Source organism: Epargyreus clarus, unplaced genomic scaffold, assembly GCF_041222505.1.
Source record: "Epargyreus clarus isolate Ecla_fem2 unplaced genomic scaffold, WU_Ecla_fem_2.2 ptg000001l, whole genome shotgun sequence".
NCBI lineage: Eukaryota > Metazoa > Arthropoda > Insecta > Lepidoptera > Hesperiidae > Epargyreus > Epargyreus clarus.
This window is the reverse complement of record NW_027332209.1, coordinates 5,324,241-5,338,576: the sequence shown is the minus strand read 5'-3', so window position 1 is coordinate 5,338,576 and position 14,336 is coordinate 5,324,241. Positions and strand designations below refer to the sequence as shown.

The 14,336-nt window shown below is 33.4% G+C and overlaps 3 protein-coding genes across 3 annotated transcripts; 2 read left to right on the top strand and 1 right to left on the bottom strand.

The window, feature by feature from the left end:
* The first annotated feature begins 36 nt into the window (after window positions 1-36).
* Window positions 37-2,273, top strand: lin-52 (DREAM core complex component lin-52). Its single transcript, XM_073075074.1, has 4 exons — window positions 37-134; window positions 290-388; window positions 640-738; window positions 1,569-2,273. Exons 1-4 carry the CDS (start codon window positions 101-103, stop codon window positions 1,709-1,711), a joined length of 375 nt encoding a protein of 124 aa, XP_072931175.1. The 5' UTR covers window positions 37-100; the 3' UTR covers window positions 1,712-2,273.
* A 599-nt stretch (window positions 2,274-2,872) lies between these two features.
* Cyp339a1 (cytochrome P450 CYP339A1) lies at window positions 2,873-8,892 on the bottom strand. The gene is made up of 10 exons (XM_073075052.1): window positions 8,428-8,892; window positions 7,834-8,071; window positions 7,089-7,282; window positions 6,406-6,604; window positions 5,818-5,891; window positions 5,280-5,383; window positions 4,615-4,784; window positions 4,226-4,291; window positions 3,721-3,931; window positions 2,873-3,081 (listed from the first exon to the last, which is right to left on the bottom strand). Exons 1-10 carry the CDS (start codon window positions 8,777-8,779, stop codon window positions 2,971-2,973), a joined length of 1,719 nt encoding a protein of 572 aa, XP_072931153.1. The 5' UTR covers window positions 8,780-8,892; the 3' UTR covers window positions 2,873-2,970.
* A 360-nt stretch (window positions 8,893-9,252) lies between these two features.
* Window positions 9,253-12,403, top strand: san (Probable N-acetyltransferase san). Its single transcript, XM_073075063.1, has 3 exons — window positions 9,253-9,420; window positions 9,550-9,873; window positions 10,490-12,403. The coding sequence occupies exons 1-3, from the start codon at window positions 9,413-9,415 to the stop codon at window positions 10,689-10,691; spliced, it is 534 nt and encodes a 177-aa protein (XP_072931164.1). The 5' UTR covers window positions 9,253-9,412; the 3' UTR covers window positions 10,692-12,403.
* The last annotated feature ends 1,933 nt before the right edge of the window (window positions 12,404-14,336 follow it).

Here is a 14,336-nt window from a genome sequence, read left to right as displayed (position 1 = left end):
TATCAAAATATTAAAAACTTTTATATGACCATAGACCATAATGTTTTGAGTGACTGTGACATAGTGCAGCAGCAGAATTTTTCTGTCAAAAAGTTAGAAAATGGCCGCGAAACAGAATTCAATTGTAAATGAAGGTATAATTTTTACATAATTGATTGGGGAAATTATGAAGATTTATATACCAACGTCTACACTATTTTGTGTCGAATATATTTTAATAATTTATTCTATGGTGTAAACGTGACGATGAAGATTAACGCCTCTACAAACTCCTGCGTTGTTATTTCAGGTCAAACAAACGATGATATTCCTCTGACATCCTTGGAAGAAAGCCTCCTCAGCTTGGAGAAGCTCGACCGAGCTTCCCCGGAGTTATGGCCTGAACAGAGTGAGTGTAACAATTTCATTCAAACGTGCGTAATAAAATAATGGAGTGAATTGGTATTCATTTTCAAAAATCGCGCGATTTCAGTTTAAGTTCTAATGTTGTCATTCCGTCGTCCATTACGCATTTAGCATTATGGTTACTACAGCATTTCGGTTATTAACGACTGTATTTTGAACGTTTTGAAATGGGTGATGTAAATGGTAATATTTCGAACGACGAGAGTTCACAGTGTTCCAACGATGATTTTGCAGTACCGGGTGTGTCGGAGTTCTCGAACATGCAACCTGGGAACCAGTCGCCCCCTGCGTGGAATAAGGGACTTACTAAGGAGGACTACAACTACATGCAAAGTAAGTAATCGTGATTCTAATGGGATTCCAATAAGAATTTGAATGTTCTAAGAGCTATTTGAAGTATCTTAATTCTTTACACATGTTGACAAATTAGAGTATATAATTAGATTGATTGAAGCTAAAATCATAACGAAACTTATGATATAAATAATAATATTTAATTCAAGCTATAATAGACATTATTCAAACTGAATTGTTTAAATTATTCAAATTTCTACTACTACATATGCATTGGGGTTAAACTCTACATAAAAAAAACTTATGGTCACTGTTTATCATAAATTGAATGGTCCTACAAAATGTTCTAATATTGTAAGTTATTGAATATATCAGATAATTAATTACTTAGATCTATCTTTCCTTGTACAAGATAGGAGCATGAAGCATGAAGTGAAGTGGACACTGTCACCCATGGATATCTGTAATAAACTCGCATAGAGCAGGGTTCTACTTAAGGCCAATTATAGATGTATTGCTTCTCTTGTGGGCTAAGTCTAAAATAATCAAAATTAATTCATATGCAAGAACTCCGTTTTTTCGTTACTTCAAACATTGCAATATTGGTATACTAATATATTTTGTTATTCATCAGGAATGAATAATTAAATTGAAAAATGGCTTAAATACATACAGGTCATAAGTTACCCATTTGCAATGTAAATATCTTAATTTGAATTTGTAATCAGTTAAGTACTAATAAACTACAAATATATCCAAACCATATAAAATCACTTGTTATATTTTTATTCCATATGCATATCATATTGTGACTGATAATATTTCTAAAATAATAATAACTAAGTGTCTTGTAATCTTTTATATTACAGAACTTGGTTCACTAACAACAAGTGGTCTTATAATGGAAGTAAAGAAACTTCATGATCTCGCATACCAGTTGGGGTTGGAAGAAGCAAAGGAGATGACACGGGGCAAGTACCTGAACATATTCTCTTCAAGACGAAATAGGTAGTCTACATTATAGTGTACTAATTTTATGTCTAGATTAACTGTTTAGTTTGGGAAAATGTCAAAAAATGTTTACTACACACCACAATTAAGGAGTAAATTATTGATTTCATATAAAACATATAAATTCATGAAAGAAAAATATTTGATGTGTGATGAAGTGTTTAAATATTACATTAAAAATTTCAGCTGTTGAAACCTTGTGTATAACATGAAACATTTCAACATGTTTAATTACTCATTAATATTATTCTTATTAGAGTTAATACACATGATTGCAACAGTTTATATTAAGGCTTTTAAGTAGTTAAATTTTATAATAAATATTATATATGGCTAGAATAATATATAATGTATGAGCATTCTAATATTTGCACAATGTTGTTTAAAAATTGAATGCATAAATTAATAATTATGGTTGACCTTCAATAGAATAGGGCCAATAATGTAAGTAAAAATAATAACAATGTATGTTCAAATTCAAACTACACAGTTAAAATTATTGTGGTCAATGACTATGTCAATTCTGTGCACTGTAATTTTTGTAATGAATTTAATTTAATGAATTTCAGTGCTTCTTTTATATCAACTTAAGGATTCATGTGATTTGATTGTATTATTTTATATATGTTTATGAATTGCCACCTGCAAACTTTGAAATGACGGTCAAATTAAAGAGGAACTTATGTATCACTTTAAATTCTCACGTGCCTATGTAAAGTTTAGTATTTGATGTCATTACAATTAAGTCTCAGACAGACATTGATCTCACTTATTCTAATTTAATGATTATTGCTAACAACTAACTACAATTTACATAAAACATAACATAAAATTAAATTAAGGTTTTAAAAAGTATATCCATAAATCTTGAGGTTCCTTCAGGCAGACCGCAAGTTTGGAGTTGATATTAACCAATAAACCACATGAATAAGATTGTAGGTTTAACTTCATGAAGCTTGTATGCAAAGTTTTAACTACTTTTACTACTTATTTTCAAAATTCTGTACTGTTTTTAGAATGAAATGGGCTTGTCATGAGTCAGGTAATTATCTATAAGTTACATGTTAAAGATATGTGTTATATTGTGTTATAGTGTATGCAATAATAAAATTGTTACATTACATAAACAACTTTTATTTTAATTTTTTGTTAAATAAAACAATTTTTTACTAATATTAATTAATACGAATTTATTTTCCACCAAATACTCATATAACATTTTAGGACCACATTTAAATAAACATTGCTTAACATTGTTAGTTAGATTCTATCAATAAATCTTATTTTTAGAGGCTTGTTTGGTCTTGCGATAAAACTCCGGGTAGGATGAATATCACCATAATGATATTCCAGCTTGTATTTTTGCAGTACCTGAAAATAATTAACATTTTTTATTTGATGTATAGTTAGTTGGTTTGATAAAGCTATTTTTTCGATTTCTGTAAAATGCCCATTTTAAGAAAATGCTGCTTTATGGTGAGAATAATTTACTAAATTGCTAAGGGGGATTTTTATAACTAACATTTTATTTAAAATACTGTATGTCTAGGCGATTGTAACTATAAAAGTTAACAGAATGAGTATGGCTTCAATGACGTTATGGCTGAGGCAACAGCACGTGAGCAGGGGGTGCTCAGTCAATACCCTGCCGACAAGCGTGTAAATGTCATACCGTATAACAAGCAGGGTAAACAGAATCCGTGACGCTTTGATATCAAGGCCATACTCTAATCGTGAGGGTATGGTCTTCGCGACTCTGTTACATCAAGATCATACACTAATAGTGAGCAGGGTAAGTATGATGTCCACGACACTTTCATGTGGAAGTCACCATATATCCCGAATAGTATGCAGGGTGAGCATAGTCTCCGCGACGCTCTGTCCGATGCAGCGGCGCGCCCCGTGTCCGAAGGAGACGCAGGTGAACATATTGTTATATCAAGTATATCAAGGTCATATCCTAATAGACAGCAAGGTGAGCATGATGTTTACTACTTATAAGGTCAATACCCTAATAGTGAGCAGGGTGAGCATGGTCTCCGCGACGCTCTGCCCGAGGCAGCGTCGTGCCCCGTGTCCGAAGGGCACGCAGGCGAAGGGGTGGTGCTGCTTGGCGGCGGCCAGCCAGCGCTCGGGCGAGAAGCGCGCCGCGTCCTCGAAGTTGCTCTCCTTCAGCGACGCGTCCTGCGTCGACATCATTATCAGCGTGCCGCGGGGGATGCTGGGGAAACGTTTAATTGGTATAGACCGCATAAAACTGCGAGTCCGCTCTGAATATAAAAATGAATCGAGTCGCCATAGCAAATTATATGACTACACCTGCTCGCAACAACTTCAGAGCGGACTAGCAGTTTGGCGCGGACTATAATTATTATATCGTAAATCATTATATGTTTAATTTTAATTATTATTAATACATCTCGGTGATTAATTATGGTACGAAACCTTTCTATTCGAAAAGGAAATCCGTGCCTAGTAGATATATTGTAATGCTCAATTTAATGTTGGAACTTACTTGTATCTATCCAATGTAATGTTCCTCGGTAATATTCGCGTCAGTAAAGGAATCGGAGGCACTAATCTGTAAGGAAAAGGTACCAAATTATTTTTAGTACTATCACGCCAAATTTTTAGCACTATCAGTCAAAACTATGCTTGCTGGAATCTCATTTAGAAACAAGGTGCAAACTTTGCTATTCCAAATTCAAAAACATTATTTAATGAATTTACTGTTGAATTACTTTAAAAATACGCACTTATGTGTATGAAAGTCGTGAGTTTTCCTCGTATACAAACAGTCAAAGTAGCAAGTGAGCTAAAACATTTTTATGCGGACATTTCTTATAACTACCTAAAATATTCTTTAAAAAAAGGAAAAGAAAATGGATGTAGGCTGTTGTTTACCTTAAAGTCTCCATTATGCAAGCTTGAAGGTATGGCGTGTTAGCTTTAATTTTGTTGACATCATCTATAATCAGTTCTGGATAAATGTTCCCCACTTCTTGGTAAAGCATCTTCTGGCATTTCTGATACTTTGCTAAATAATACATTAGGAACGACATGGTGGTAGAGATCTGAAATAAACTTTACGTATTATTATTTCTACAAATAGTAATGTATGGATAACTGGCAACTAAAAATATTTTTTAAAATACATGCATTTCATAAATTGAACACGAATGGATAGTAAAGCCGTCTCACGACACGGGATCCTTTGCCCAATTGCCCAAAATACTATAAGGGCGCATTTAAACCAAATCGTCATGCGAATTCACTTGCACGCCAAAGGTGTCAACCTAGTGTAAATACCTAATCATGTGGTACCTAAGTTCGCAGTCGAAAGAGGACTATTCGAGCGCTTTCGGTAAAAGGCGATCGACCGAACTTTCCTACAGGCTGTATTCTACAAGTACTCTCGACAAGTCAAGTTGCTTGAAGTAGGTGGCAGTCGACTTAATATAAACAACGTTTGGAATAACTCGCACTCTGTAGACCAAGTGGTCTACTGAAAGCGGCAGACTATTGTGTGTAAACGAGCCCGAAGTCCTATCGTATACATAAAATCATACCGTATTCACTCCAATAAGAAGCATATCCATCAACACGGTTGCTATGTCTTCCGTGGTCATCTTCTGTTCGCTCAGCAACATCGAACTAATGATAGAGGTCGGGGCTAGCAGACAAATATACATTTTATTGTTATTGAACTAGTTATGGCTACATCTAAATGTAAGAGGAAGGATCCAGTAAACTAGGTACTTATAGCGTCGGCGACCAACCATTTAATTCATTTTCAGAGAGTACATGCAGTGATTAAGACGCTGTAGCAAGCGTTTGAGTGTCGATTACAGCTATTTTACGCTCAAAAGAGCAACTGAATGCAAAATAATTATAATCGAGGAAATCGGGTTCAAAGATTCCGTTACTCTGTTACGTACATACATTAACATACAACCCAAGCTTATAAAAGCGTGTTAAAAAGGTGGTTAACATTTTGAGGCTGCAATCAAACACAGCTAGTCATCAAAACTTACAGTATCGATAGATTCGCCAAATGCGAATCGCCGATGATAAAAGTGACCTTTCTTTTATATAAGCACTTCTTACCTTCTCCATTTGCCTCGTCCTTCACCCTAGCAGCCAGTTCTTGTTCCGCCTCCAATACATATTTCCCGATCAAGCTGCGAAGAAATCAATATTTATATGTAGTGAGTGAAATTTATAACGTACTATTCACCGAGCGATAAACTTTTGTAGTATTGTTTTCTGTTCTTTTTGTGCTAACTCTACCACTTACAACCAAAATAATTTATATAATTTCATTTAAAAGGATCAAAGAAATTTCTACGGAATCGTAACTTAGCTCGTTTATTATCGTCTATCGCTTTAGTAACTGACGGATTTGTAATTGTGTTGAACGCAACTGGCACGAGTTGCTCGGCGACTTTGTGTATCTATGCCGTTGCGTAGGACAATCAACTGTTTTTGCAATAAAATCTGGTTCTTTCCAACAGATTTCCGGAATAAAATCAAACACACCACTAGGCGAACGCTCAATCCGCTGCTGATTGAGCGAATGTTCAATAGCGACAAGATCTTAGTCTTGGCAACTATACCAACTATAGATGATAGAAGGATCTTAGAAGGATGATAGAAGACGGTCAGTCTTAATATTCCCGAAATAAAACCTCCCACCTGTCCAAACTATCACAGTGCTTGATCAGCGCGAACCAAGCGGGCGTGGTGAACAGCTTCCACAGGTGCAGACCAGACTCGCACCGCACTATCGCGTCAGTGGCCTTCACCAGGCTGTGGTACATCCACGACGTGTCGCACTGACTGTACACCAGCTCTGTGTCCAGCATCGAGAACTTCTTCGAGAATATCAGCAGACCTGAGGGATGGGACAATATCAGTAGATTCGCAAATATTGGTAGGCCGACGAAAATTAACACGTAAGAAAATGTGAATATCAATATGTTCATGTGCCTTTCCCTTTATGAAGGGTGAGATCTGGAGCATACTCGACACTTTAAATATTAATGGAGATGAAGGGTAAGTGATTAAAAAATGTTTTTAGCTCATAATCTTAACCGATTTTTTGCCTAACACAGTTAAGACAATGTAGGTAGGCAAAAATTTCTAAATCTCGATCTTCAGTAGACAAAAATTGTTTTAGACAATAGGTTTATGTTCGGTTGACAATAAGAGTGAATACTACTAACGGGGTTTAACGTACGCACCGAAGTACGGAAACGAATGTAAAAAAATAAATTAACTGTATACCACTATCTTAATACTTGCTTACTGTTTCGACATTTAAGAACTTTGTAGATTATAGTGAGTGTATTATAGTTCGTACAGGTACAAAAACTCACCGATACAATCAAACGTCCACTTATGAAGCTCCTTGTGCAGATCCTTCGAGAGCTCGTCCTGATAGTTCCTGAGGTTGTACACCTTCTGCGTAAACTTGTCACACATCTCGTATATGCCCTGGACGTGTTGCTCCACGGCCGAGTGGATTGGAGTGTACAGCATCTCGCGTTGGCGAGTCCATTCTTCACCTTGACTGTAACATAATACGTTCATACAATAAAAAAGATATAAATGACATAGTCCGCGTATAACTGCCAGTCCGCTCTGAATATAGAAATGAATCGCGCCGCCATAGCAAATTGTATGATTACACCTGCTCACAACAACTTCAGAGCGGACTGACAGTTTGGCGCGGACTATACCTATATGTACTTTTCCAAGGCATTCCAGGTCAGTCCTATACTATTTCAAATATGACTAGCATCATCTGTTCTAAAGAAATACCAATAAGAAAAAGTTCTGTATAAATAAACAATATCCTTAATAATAAACCTATACATACAATAAATATAGTTTTTTTATAATATAGAACTAGGAGACGAGTATGCAATCCGCCTGATGCTAAATGGCCACTGTTGCCCATGGATGGATCTGTAATCAACCCCAGATAAGATTCCTACCAGACGTCTGCCAAAGATGTCGCCGGAATGGAACCACAGAGGGTTCTAATTTTACCACCTTTAAAATACTAAAAACTAAATTTCTAAGGAGACATACAAAATATATTAGTAAATAGAAACTAACACAGTAAACAGGCCCCCGTAGGTGTGGTTTCTATGCTCCGTCCTATACTTCTCCAGGGAGTCTAGAGCAGACCTGACGGGGGTATCGCCCTCCATAGCGTATACTTTCTGGATGTGGTCGGGGTGGTTGATCAGCACTATGTCACCACCCATAGGACTGACGAAGCGAACAACTGGGCCGTATTCGTCGAATAACGTCGACAAATTTCTTATCGACTTCCTATCGGTTATGTATGTGCCTGTGAATAAATTTGATTTAATAAATATAGTAATTAAAAATAATGTTTAAAAGGTATATAAATATTAAATAGGTATAGTCCTCGCCAAACTGCTAGTCCGCTCTGAAGTTGTTGCGAGTAGGTGTAGTCATACAATTTGCTATAGCAACGCAATTCATTTCTATATTCAGAGCGGACAAGCACTTTTACGTGGACTGTACCTGACCTCGATAAAAATGCGCGATCCAACCAGCGTGTATAGTCACCGGCTGACTATTCTATTATTATAGACCAGGATATATGTATTCTTGTGTTAAAAAAACCATTTTTATAAATACAATTATTATAGTTTAAGTAGAAAATAAATTGTAACTAACCAACATTAAGACTCAGAGTTAAAATGCCAGCTGTTAGCTGAGTTCCAATTTCGGACAAATAATGGCGGAAACCAGACAGATACTTTAACGATTTTGGTCCTGGCACGCTATCGAACGACAAAACCACCGGTTCCTTATTACTTAGAACCATTGGAACTACCCTTGATGGAGGAAACATATCCCCAATCACGTTCTCATCTTTAGCGACATCAGAGGACGCTGTTTCGGTAGTGTTCACACTGCCGATGTCCACCGGCTTAGCCGTCTGCATTTGAATCCTTTCCCATGTCAACAATCTCGAATAATGCACCAAATTTCTCTTTATTTGTAAATATCTCAATTGGCTACACATTATTAGCTATATTCAATCTAAAGAGCACCTGAATAATTTTTCTAATGTAAAACTTGACTTATGTTTAAAATTTAAAACAAGAGAAGGAAAGCGTGTCACAAAGGAAATAAAACAAACTATTTAAATTTGGCGCCAGTATATTCTAATCTGTTGACGTTATTGAGACGAACGATGAAATAAATCTTTGGTTCATAAAGGTTGTTGTAGACGAAACGATTATGTCTGAGGTAGTCTGTCATTTAATATACGCTTGATATTAAAGATGTTAAACTTGTAATTTATTATTTTACAAAAATAGTTTTTTTCTTTAGTATTTTCTGAAATAACTCAAGGAGCTTAATAACTTTTTTGCTCGATACTCTTAATAGACTTATAAATAGTGTGCTGGAGTCATATTATGCGTGTTGCCATAATTAATTGTATAAATGAAATTGTTAATGGTAATATTGTTAGGAGTTGTCAAATCTGCGCAGTAAAAAAAATTTATGGCAAAATTCACAAGTTTGGCAAGCAAGATCGACAGGGCGAGACAGTGGATTGCGACTAGTGTAGTAGATGGCGGGAGTGATCTCGTGTGATATAACTGTGTTAGATTAGGTTTTAAATTTTAGTGTATATTTAATAGTTATAAAAATGACTAGGTAACTACTTTAGTGTGTAACAATTGCATGCTCACGATCCCTTTCATTGGCAGCACAATGTCGAGGCATTGCGCTAGGTACGTCCGCTCGGATTAATTCCACTATAAAAGAGCATCTTTACTATTCCAGAGCTAAAATAGAACTTGGCGACGTGACACCGCATAATATAAAACAGTTGAAGAAACTGAACACATTTGTGTTCCCAGTGTCGTACAATGACAAATTTTACAAGGATGTCTTGGAAGCTGGCGAATTGGCAAAACTGGCGTACTACAACGATATCGTGGTGGGAGCGGTCTGCTGTAGGATAGACACGTCGGAGAACTCGAGAAGACTGTATATTATGACTCTGGGGTGCCTGTACCCCTACAGGCGATTGGGTATAGGCACCCTAATGGTAGAACATGTGCTCAAGTATGTAGAACAGGACGGAAATTTCGACAGCATTTTCCTGTAAGTACGCATATACACGACGATTTAGTATTTTTTTGTGATTTAGACACATTTTCAACAGTTTTAGTCTTCATTTTAGAAAATGTAATACATAACCTTCAATTGCTGGTATAGTTCTCATTAGACCAAATGCAATATATTTTGTTTTTTGTGTACCTATTAAAACTGGAAAATGATTTAAACTCTGATATGTGATATTAAAGCAAATTAAAATAGATTTGGTTTTTGTTACAATAAATATTTCAATCATTTAAAAATGTATTGTGCATATTTTTTTATATTTAAAAATTTTGAATTATCAAAATTAAAAATTATAAATTTATATTTATTCTCCTCTACTGTATCATCTCCAATCTTGATTAGGTGATTGCTTGTTAAATATAATTTGCTTCATTACAAATCTCATATTTGTTGTAAATATTCTATAAAATATGATCCCTGAATAAAATCAACTTCGATTGTGGGTAAGAGACCAATTTTTTTTAAGGTCTGAAGTAGCAAATTACTGTGCATAATACATGATAGTAAGTGATTATTGCCGCCCATGGATATGTGTAACTATTTCCATATAGATCTGATTTTTTTTTACATAATGTACCTATTTTTGAACTTTCAGGCACGTACAAATAAACAACGAGGGTGCAATAGATTTTTACAAGAAATTTGGCTTTGAGATTGTAGAAACGAAAGAGCATTACTACAAGAGAATAGTGCCAGCGGATGCTCATGTCCTCCAGAAGACCATCAGAGCGCCCCAGCCTACCGCCCCCTTAGTCAACGGAACAGTTCCACATGCGAAAACAAACGGACACGATTGAACAATCCACAGTTGACGCATGTACTCATACAGTCTCAAATCTGGTGTAAAAAGCAAGTGATGGTAATGCGAATAATAGTCAAGTAACTGTTTATATTTACTGAATCGATAAATTAAGATGTATGTAAATATTATTTGTATGGTGGTGTAACTTTAATTGAAACAGATCTGCATTATATGATTTAACTATGTCAACTCAACTAAAGACGCACATATATAAAATGTAACAATAGGATTCAGACACCCAAAATTGTGTCATCTAACTTATACAATGTCTTCCTTTAGAACTGTTTATAAAGTAATCTCAATATAACATACATTTTAGTTGCACCCCCATACATATAATGTACCTTTGATAGTATATTGGACAGTCGGTAGGTTGTGGTTGTGGATACATTGAGGCCATAATGCTAGTTGTATTACTAAACTATGACTGACATCATGCCAACTGATGTTGGGTTTTCATATTTTGTACAGATTCATAAGATTCAATGGTAATTTCTCAATTTTTTAACTGATTTCTTTGGGCTGCACAAACTTCTAATAAAAACTTTATTTATATTTTAACTGTTGAAATTGTTTTTATTTTAAAGATATTATTTATAAAAAAAGAAAAATTGTCTATCCTATTAATCTATGGCCAAAGTAACAATGAAGCTAAATAACTAAATATATATATTGCATTTATATTCTCAATCACAGTCTTGGTATATTATTTTATGTGAAGTTAACCTTGTGACAGCCCTGTTGTATGCATTTTCAGTAACTAAGTAATTAATCTCAAAATGTATCAAAAATAGTAAAATGTCATAAATAATATTTTTTACATAAAATTCCTCTTCATGGTTTAAATATAATTGTATAATAAAGTAATCATATATTAGCTTTAGGCATTCTTTTAACTATTGATGGCATACAAAATTTTTTGTCCATTTTTTACTGTACTTTGTATAATAATAATGTAAGTTTATGAAATAAGTATTGTTTTGATTTTGCTATGAAAATATTATCTGTGTTGGGGTATGTGACCACACGTTTCCACATTTCAATGGTATAGTTTGGATTGCCTGCTTGATTTCTTCCAATTAGTTGTATTAGGTGTTGAGGTGAATTTCATTTGCAATATCTTCAATAGCACACAACCAATGTTGTCGTTTTAATCAATTACCTGTATTTTTTTCAAAGCTGTAAGGTAAAATATTTTAGAGTAATAACCGTTTAGCAATAATTTTCATATTTTAGTCCAATATTGCACAGTGAAATAGATACCTGAAAATATGTGAAATGTTAAATTATTTTATAATACATCTTCCATTCTACTATGTTCCTATTTTATTTATTTTATGGTAGTTTGTGAACCTTGCTTCTATTATGAAATGAAACGTTGAGTATTTATAGTAAGTTATTGTGTTCAAAATCATAAGTGAATTTATAATGTAATGGCTATATTGTTTTATCTTTGGTATTCTGTTACTTTAATTCCTGATAAATGCCCTATAAAATGAAACTATTTTGTGTAGCATTGTAGCTTATACATATGAATTAAGGACAAAATTTCACTGTGTATATTGGGCCTTAGAGAATATTCTTTGTACTACAATTGAATGTTACCAAAAAGTCAATTTATCCATTGTCAAACGTACAGTTAAGTAAACTTGTAAAATATCGTCATTCACTTCAAATAATATTAGTACAATAAACATGATTAACATATTATGTTGTTTGTTTTTAGACTTTGATCAAATCAAAGGATATTTCTACTATGCAGCGATGTCAACGCCACACTTTTTTCCAGACAGTGCTATTATTTAGATGTAGTGAGAGGCGTCCAAAAGGTTCAACGACCCCTTACGGTCAGATCGACTGTAGATTGCTTCCCAATCACAACAACAAACATCTTAAATTAAAATGCATTACAAATATATACGGGTTTATATATTTAAAATTAAAACAACTATGCTTACATACTTTGCTTTATTCTATAAAAATATTGTTTAACAGTTCACCTATACATTTCATAAATAACACAACACAACGAAACAACAGTAAACACATTTTAATATATTCTTGCATTATAGAATACTGCTATGCCTTCATAAAGCATCAATTCACTATCACAGACTATCATATCTCATGTTTCAGGTATGTGAAAACTCAATCCTCGACAAATAATTTAATTTCTACTATTATCACGAAAATATATCAATTTAAATGTGCTGGTAGTGTTTAATTACATTACACGGATAATTGCAAAATTTTAAAAATATTCTTTTTGTACGATTGTTTTAGTATTGAGATTCCGTTGTGAATAAATACTTTTATCAGTTTTCTTTAATCATAAGTGGAATATATTTAAAACTTAAAGGATTTGAAAACAATACCAAAAAGTAGATAATTTCTTGCTTTTTTAATATTAATATGAACAAATGATAGAGAATTTACAGGCACTTATATGTAATATTACATTTCCTAATTATAATATTTTGCAAAACAATTTTTCAAGCCAATTTTTAAAATTCAATATATTTTATTAGTTACAAACGTAATTTATCAAAAATATATTGTAATCCAGGATTGAGCACTTCACTGTACACTCTATAAACCACTTTTCAGCTTAAGCCTCTTTTTGATACATTTTACATCAACCAGTCGAATCAATTTGTCAAGAGTTAGACAATTGCTCATTAAAAAAAAAAAAAAACTTTATTAAATTAAAGACTTTGTATATATATATATAATTGTATATTATTTGCACTTCGTACAACACGTGCAGACAAAATTATTGTATAAAGGACTTTAGACACTTGCCAATTTATACAATACAAGTTACGTATACGTGTTAATAAAATAGACTCATTTTCGTGTTCTTTTCTGCGACTCAAAGTATAGATAATACATCTTAGAACACGATGAAAAGAATTTTCTTTCGAAGCAATTCTCATACTCAATAATTTGTTTCAACTGGTTGGACTAAAATTACAATTCGAGTAAGCATCATTCACACCACAATTGATAACGCAGATCACAATTAAAAATAATAACAACAACTATAAAACTATTTTAATTACATGAAATGCAAAATTGTACAATCACATAAATTAATTAAAAATTATATTAAAATTCATAAGACCATTTCAAGTATTATACATTTATAAATACATATAAAATGCAAACATTAATAATAAGCTTTTATTTTAAAGCTAAAAAGTACTGACCTTTAATTTATGAGGAGTTTGAAGAATATTTGAAAGTAGCAAATAAAAAAATCTATGTAGAATGCAACGATTGTGGCCTAAGACTTTCCCTGTGTAGGAGGACCAATATATATTTTTACTCGGGATATTTAAAATAATTCAATATGGTAATACTGTTGCAATGTTTTAAAGATACTACAATATAAGATAATTAGTTCATCCAGTTCTTGTATATTCAACAAATCGTTTTCTATAGCGTATATTTTATATGTAATGGTAGTTGTGAATATATGAGCAAAAAATAAACAAACCGATAATAAAAAATAAAATAATACATCTTTTACATTTAATTTTATCTTTTAAGAATAAAAACTATTCGAGGCATTGGTAGGGAGTTAAGTACAAAATTCGATTGTACATTTCGCAACAAAGAGATGATAAGTAAGCCTAAT

Excerpts from the sequence above, each read along its gene's own strand:
- lin-52 (XM_073075074.1), top strand. The coding sequence starts at position 101 with ATGGCCGCGAAACAGAATTCAATTGTAAATGAAG. Across the intron at positions 135-289 it reads GAATTCAATTGTAAATGAAG|GTCAAACAAACGATGATATT; the intron begins GTATAATTTTTA and ends TTGTTATTTCAG. Across the intron at positions 389-639 it reads GGAGTTATGGCCTGAACAGA|TACCGGGTGTGTCGGAGTTC; the intron begins GTGAGTGTAACA and ends ATGATTTTGCAG.
- Cyp339a1 (XM_073075052.1), bottom strand. The coding sequence starts at position 8,779 with ATGTGTAGCCAATTGAGATATTTACAAATAAAGAGAAATTTGGTGCAT. Across the intron at positions 7,283-7,833 it reads TACGGGGGCCTGTTTACTGT|TCAAGGTGAAGAATGGACTC; the intron begins GTTAGTTTCTAT and ends ATTATGTTACAG. Across the intron at positions 5,384-5,817 it reads GGACGAGGCAAATGGAGAAG|CCCCGACCTCTATCATTAGT; the intron begins GTAAGAAGTGCT and ends TTTGTCTGCTAG.
- san (XM_073075063.1), top strand. Across the intron at positions 9,874-10,489 it reads AATTTCGACAGCATTTTCCT|GCACGTACAAATAAACAACG; the intron begins GTAAGTACGCAT and ends TTGAACTTTCAG.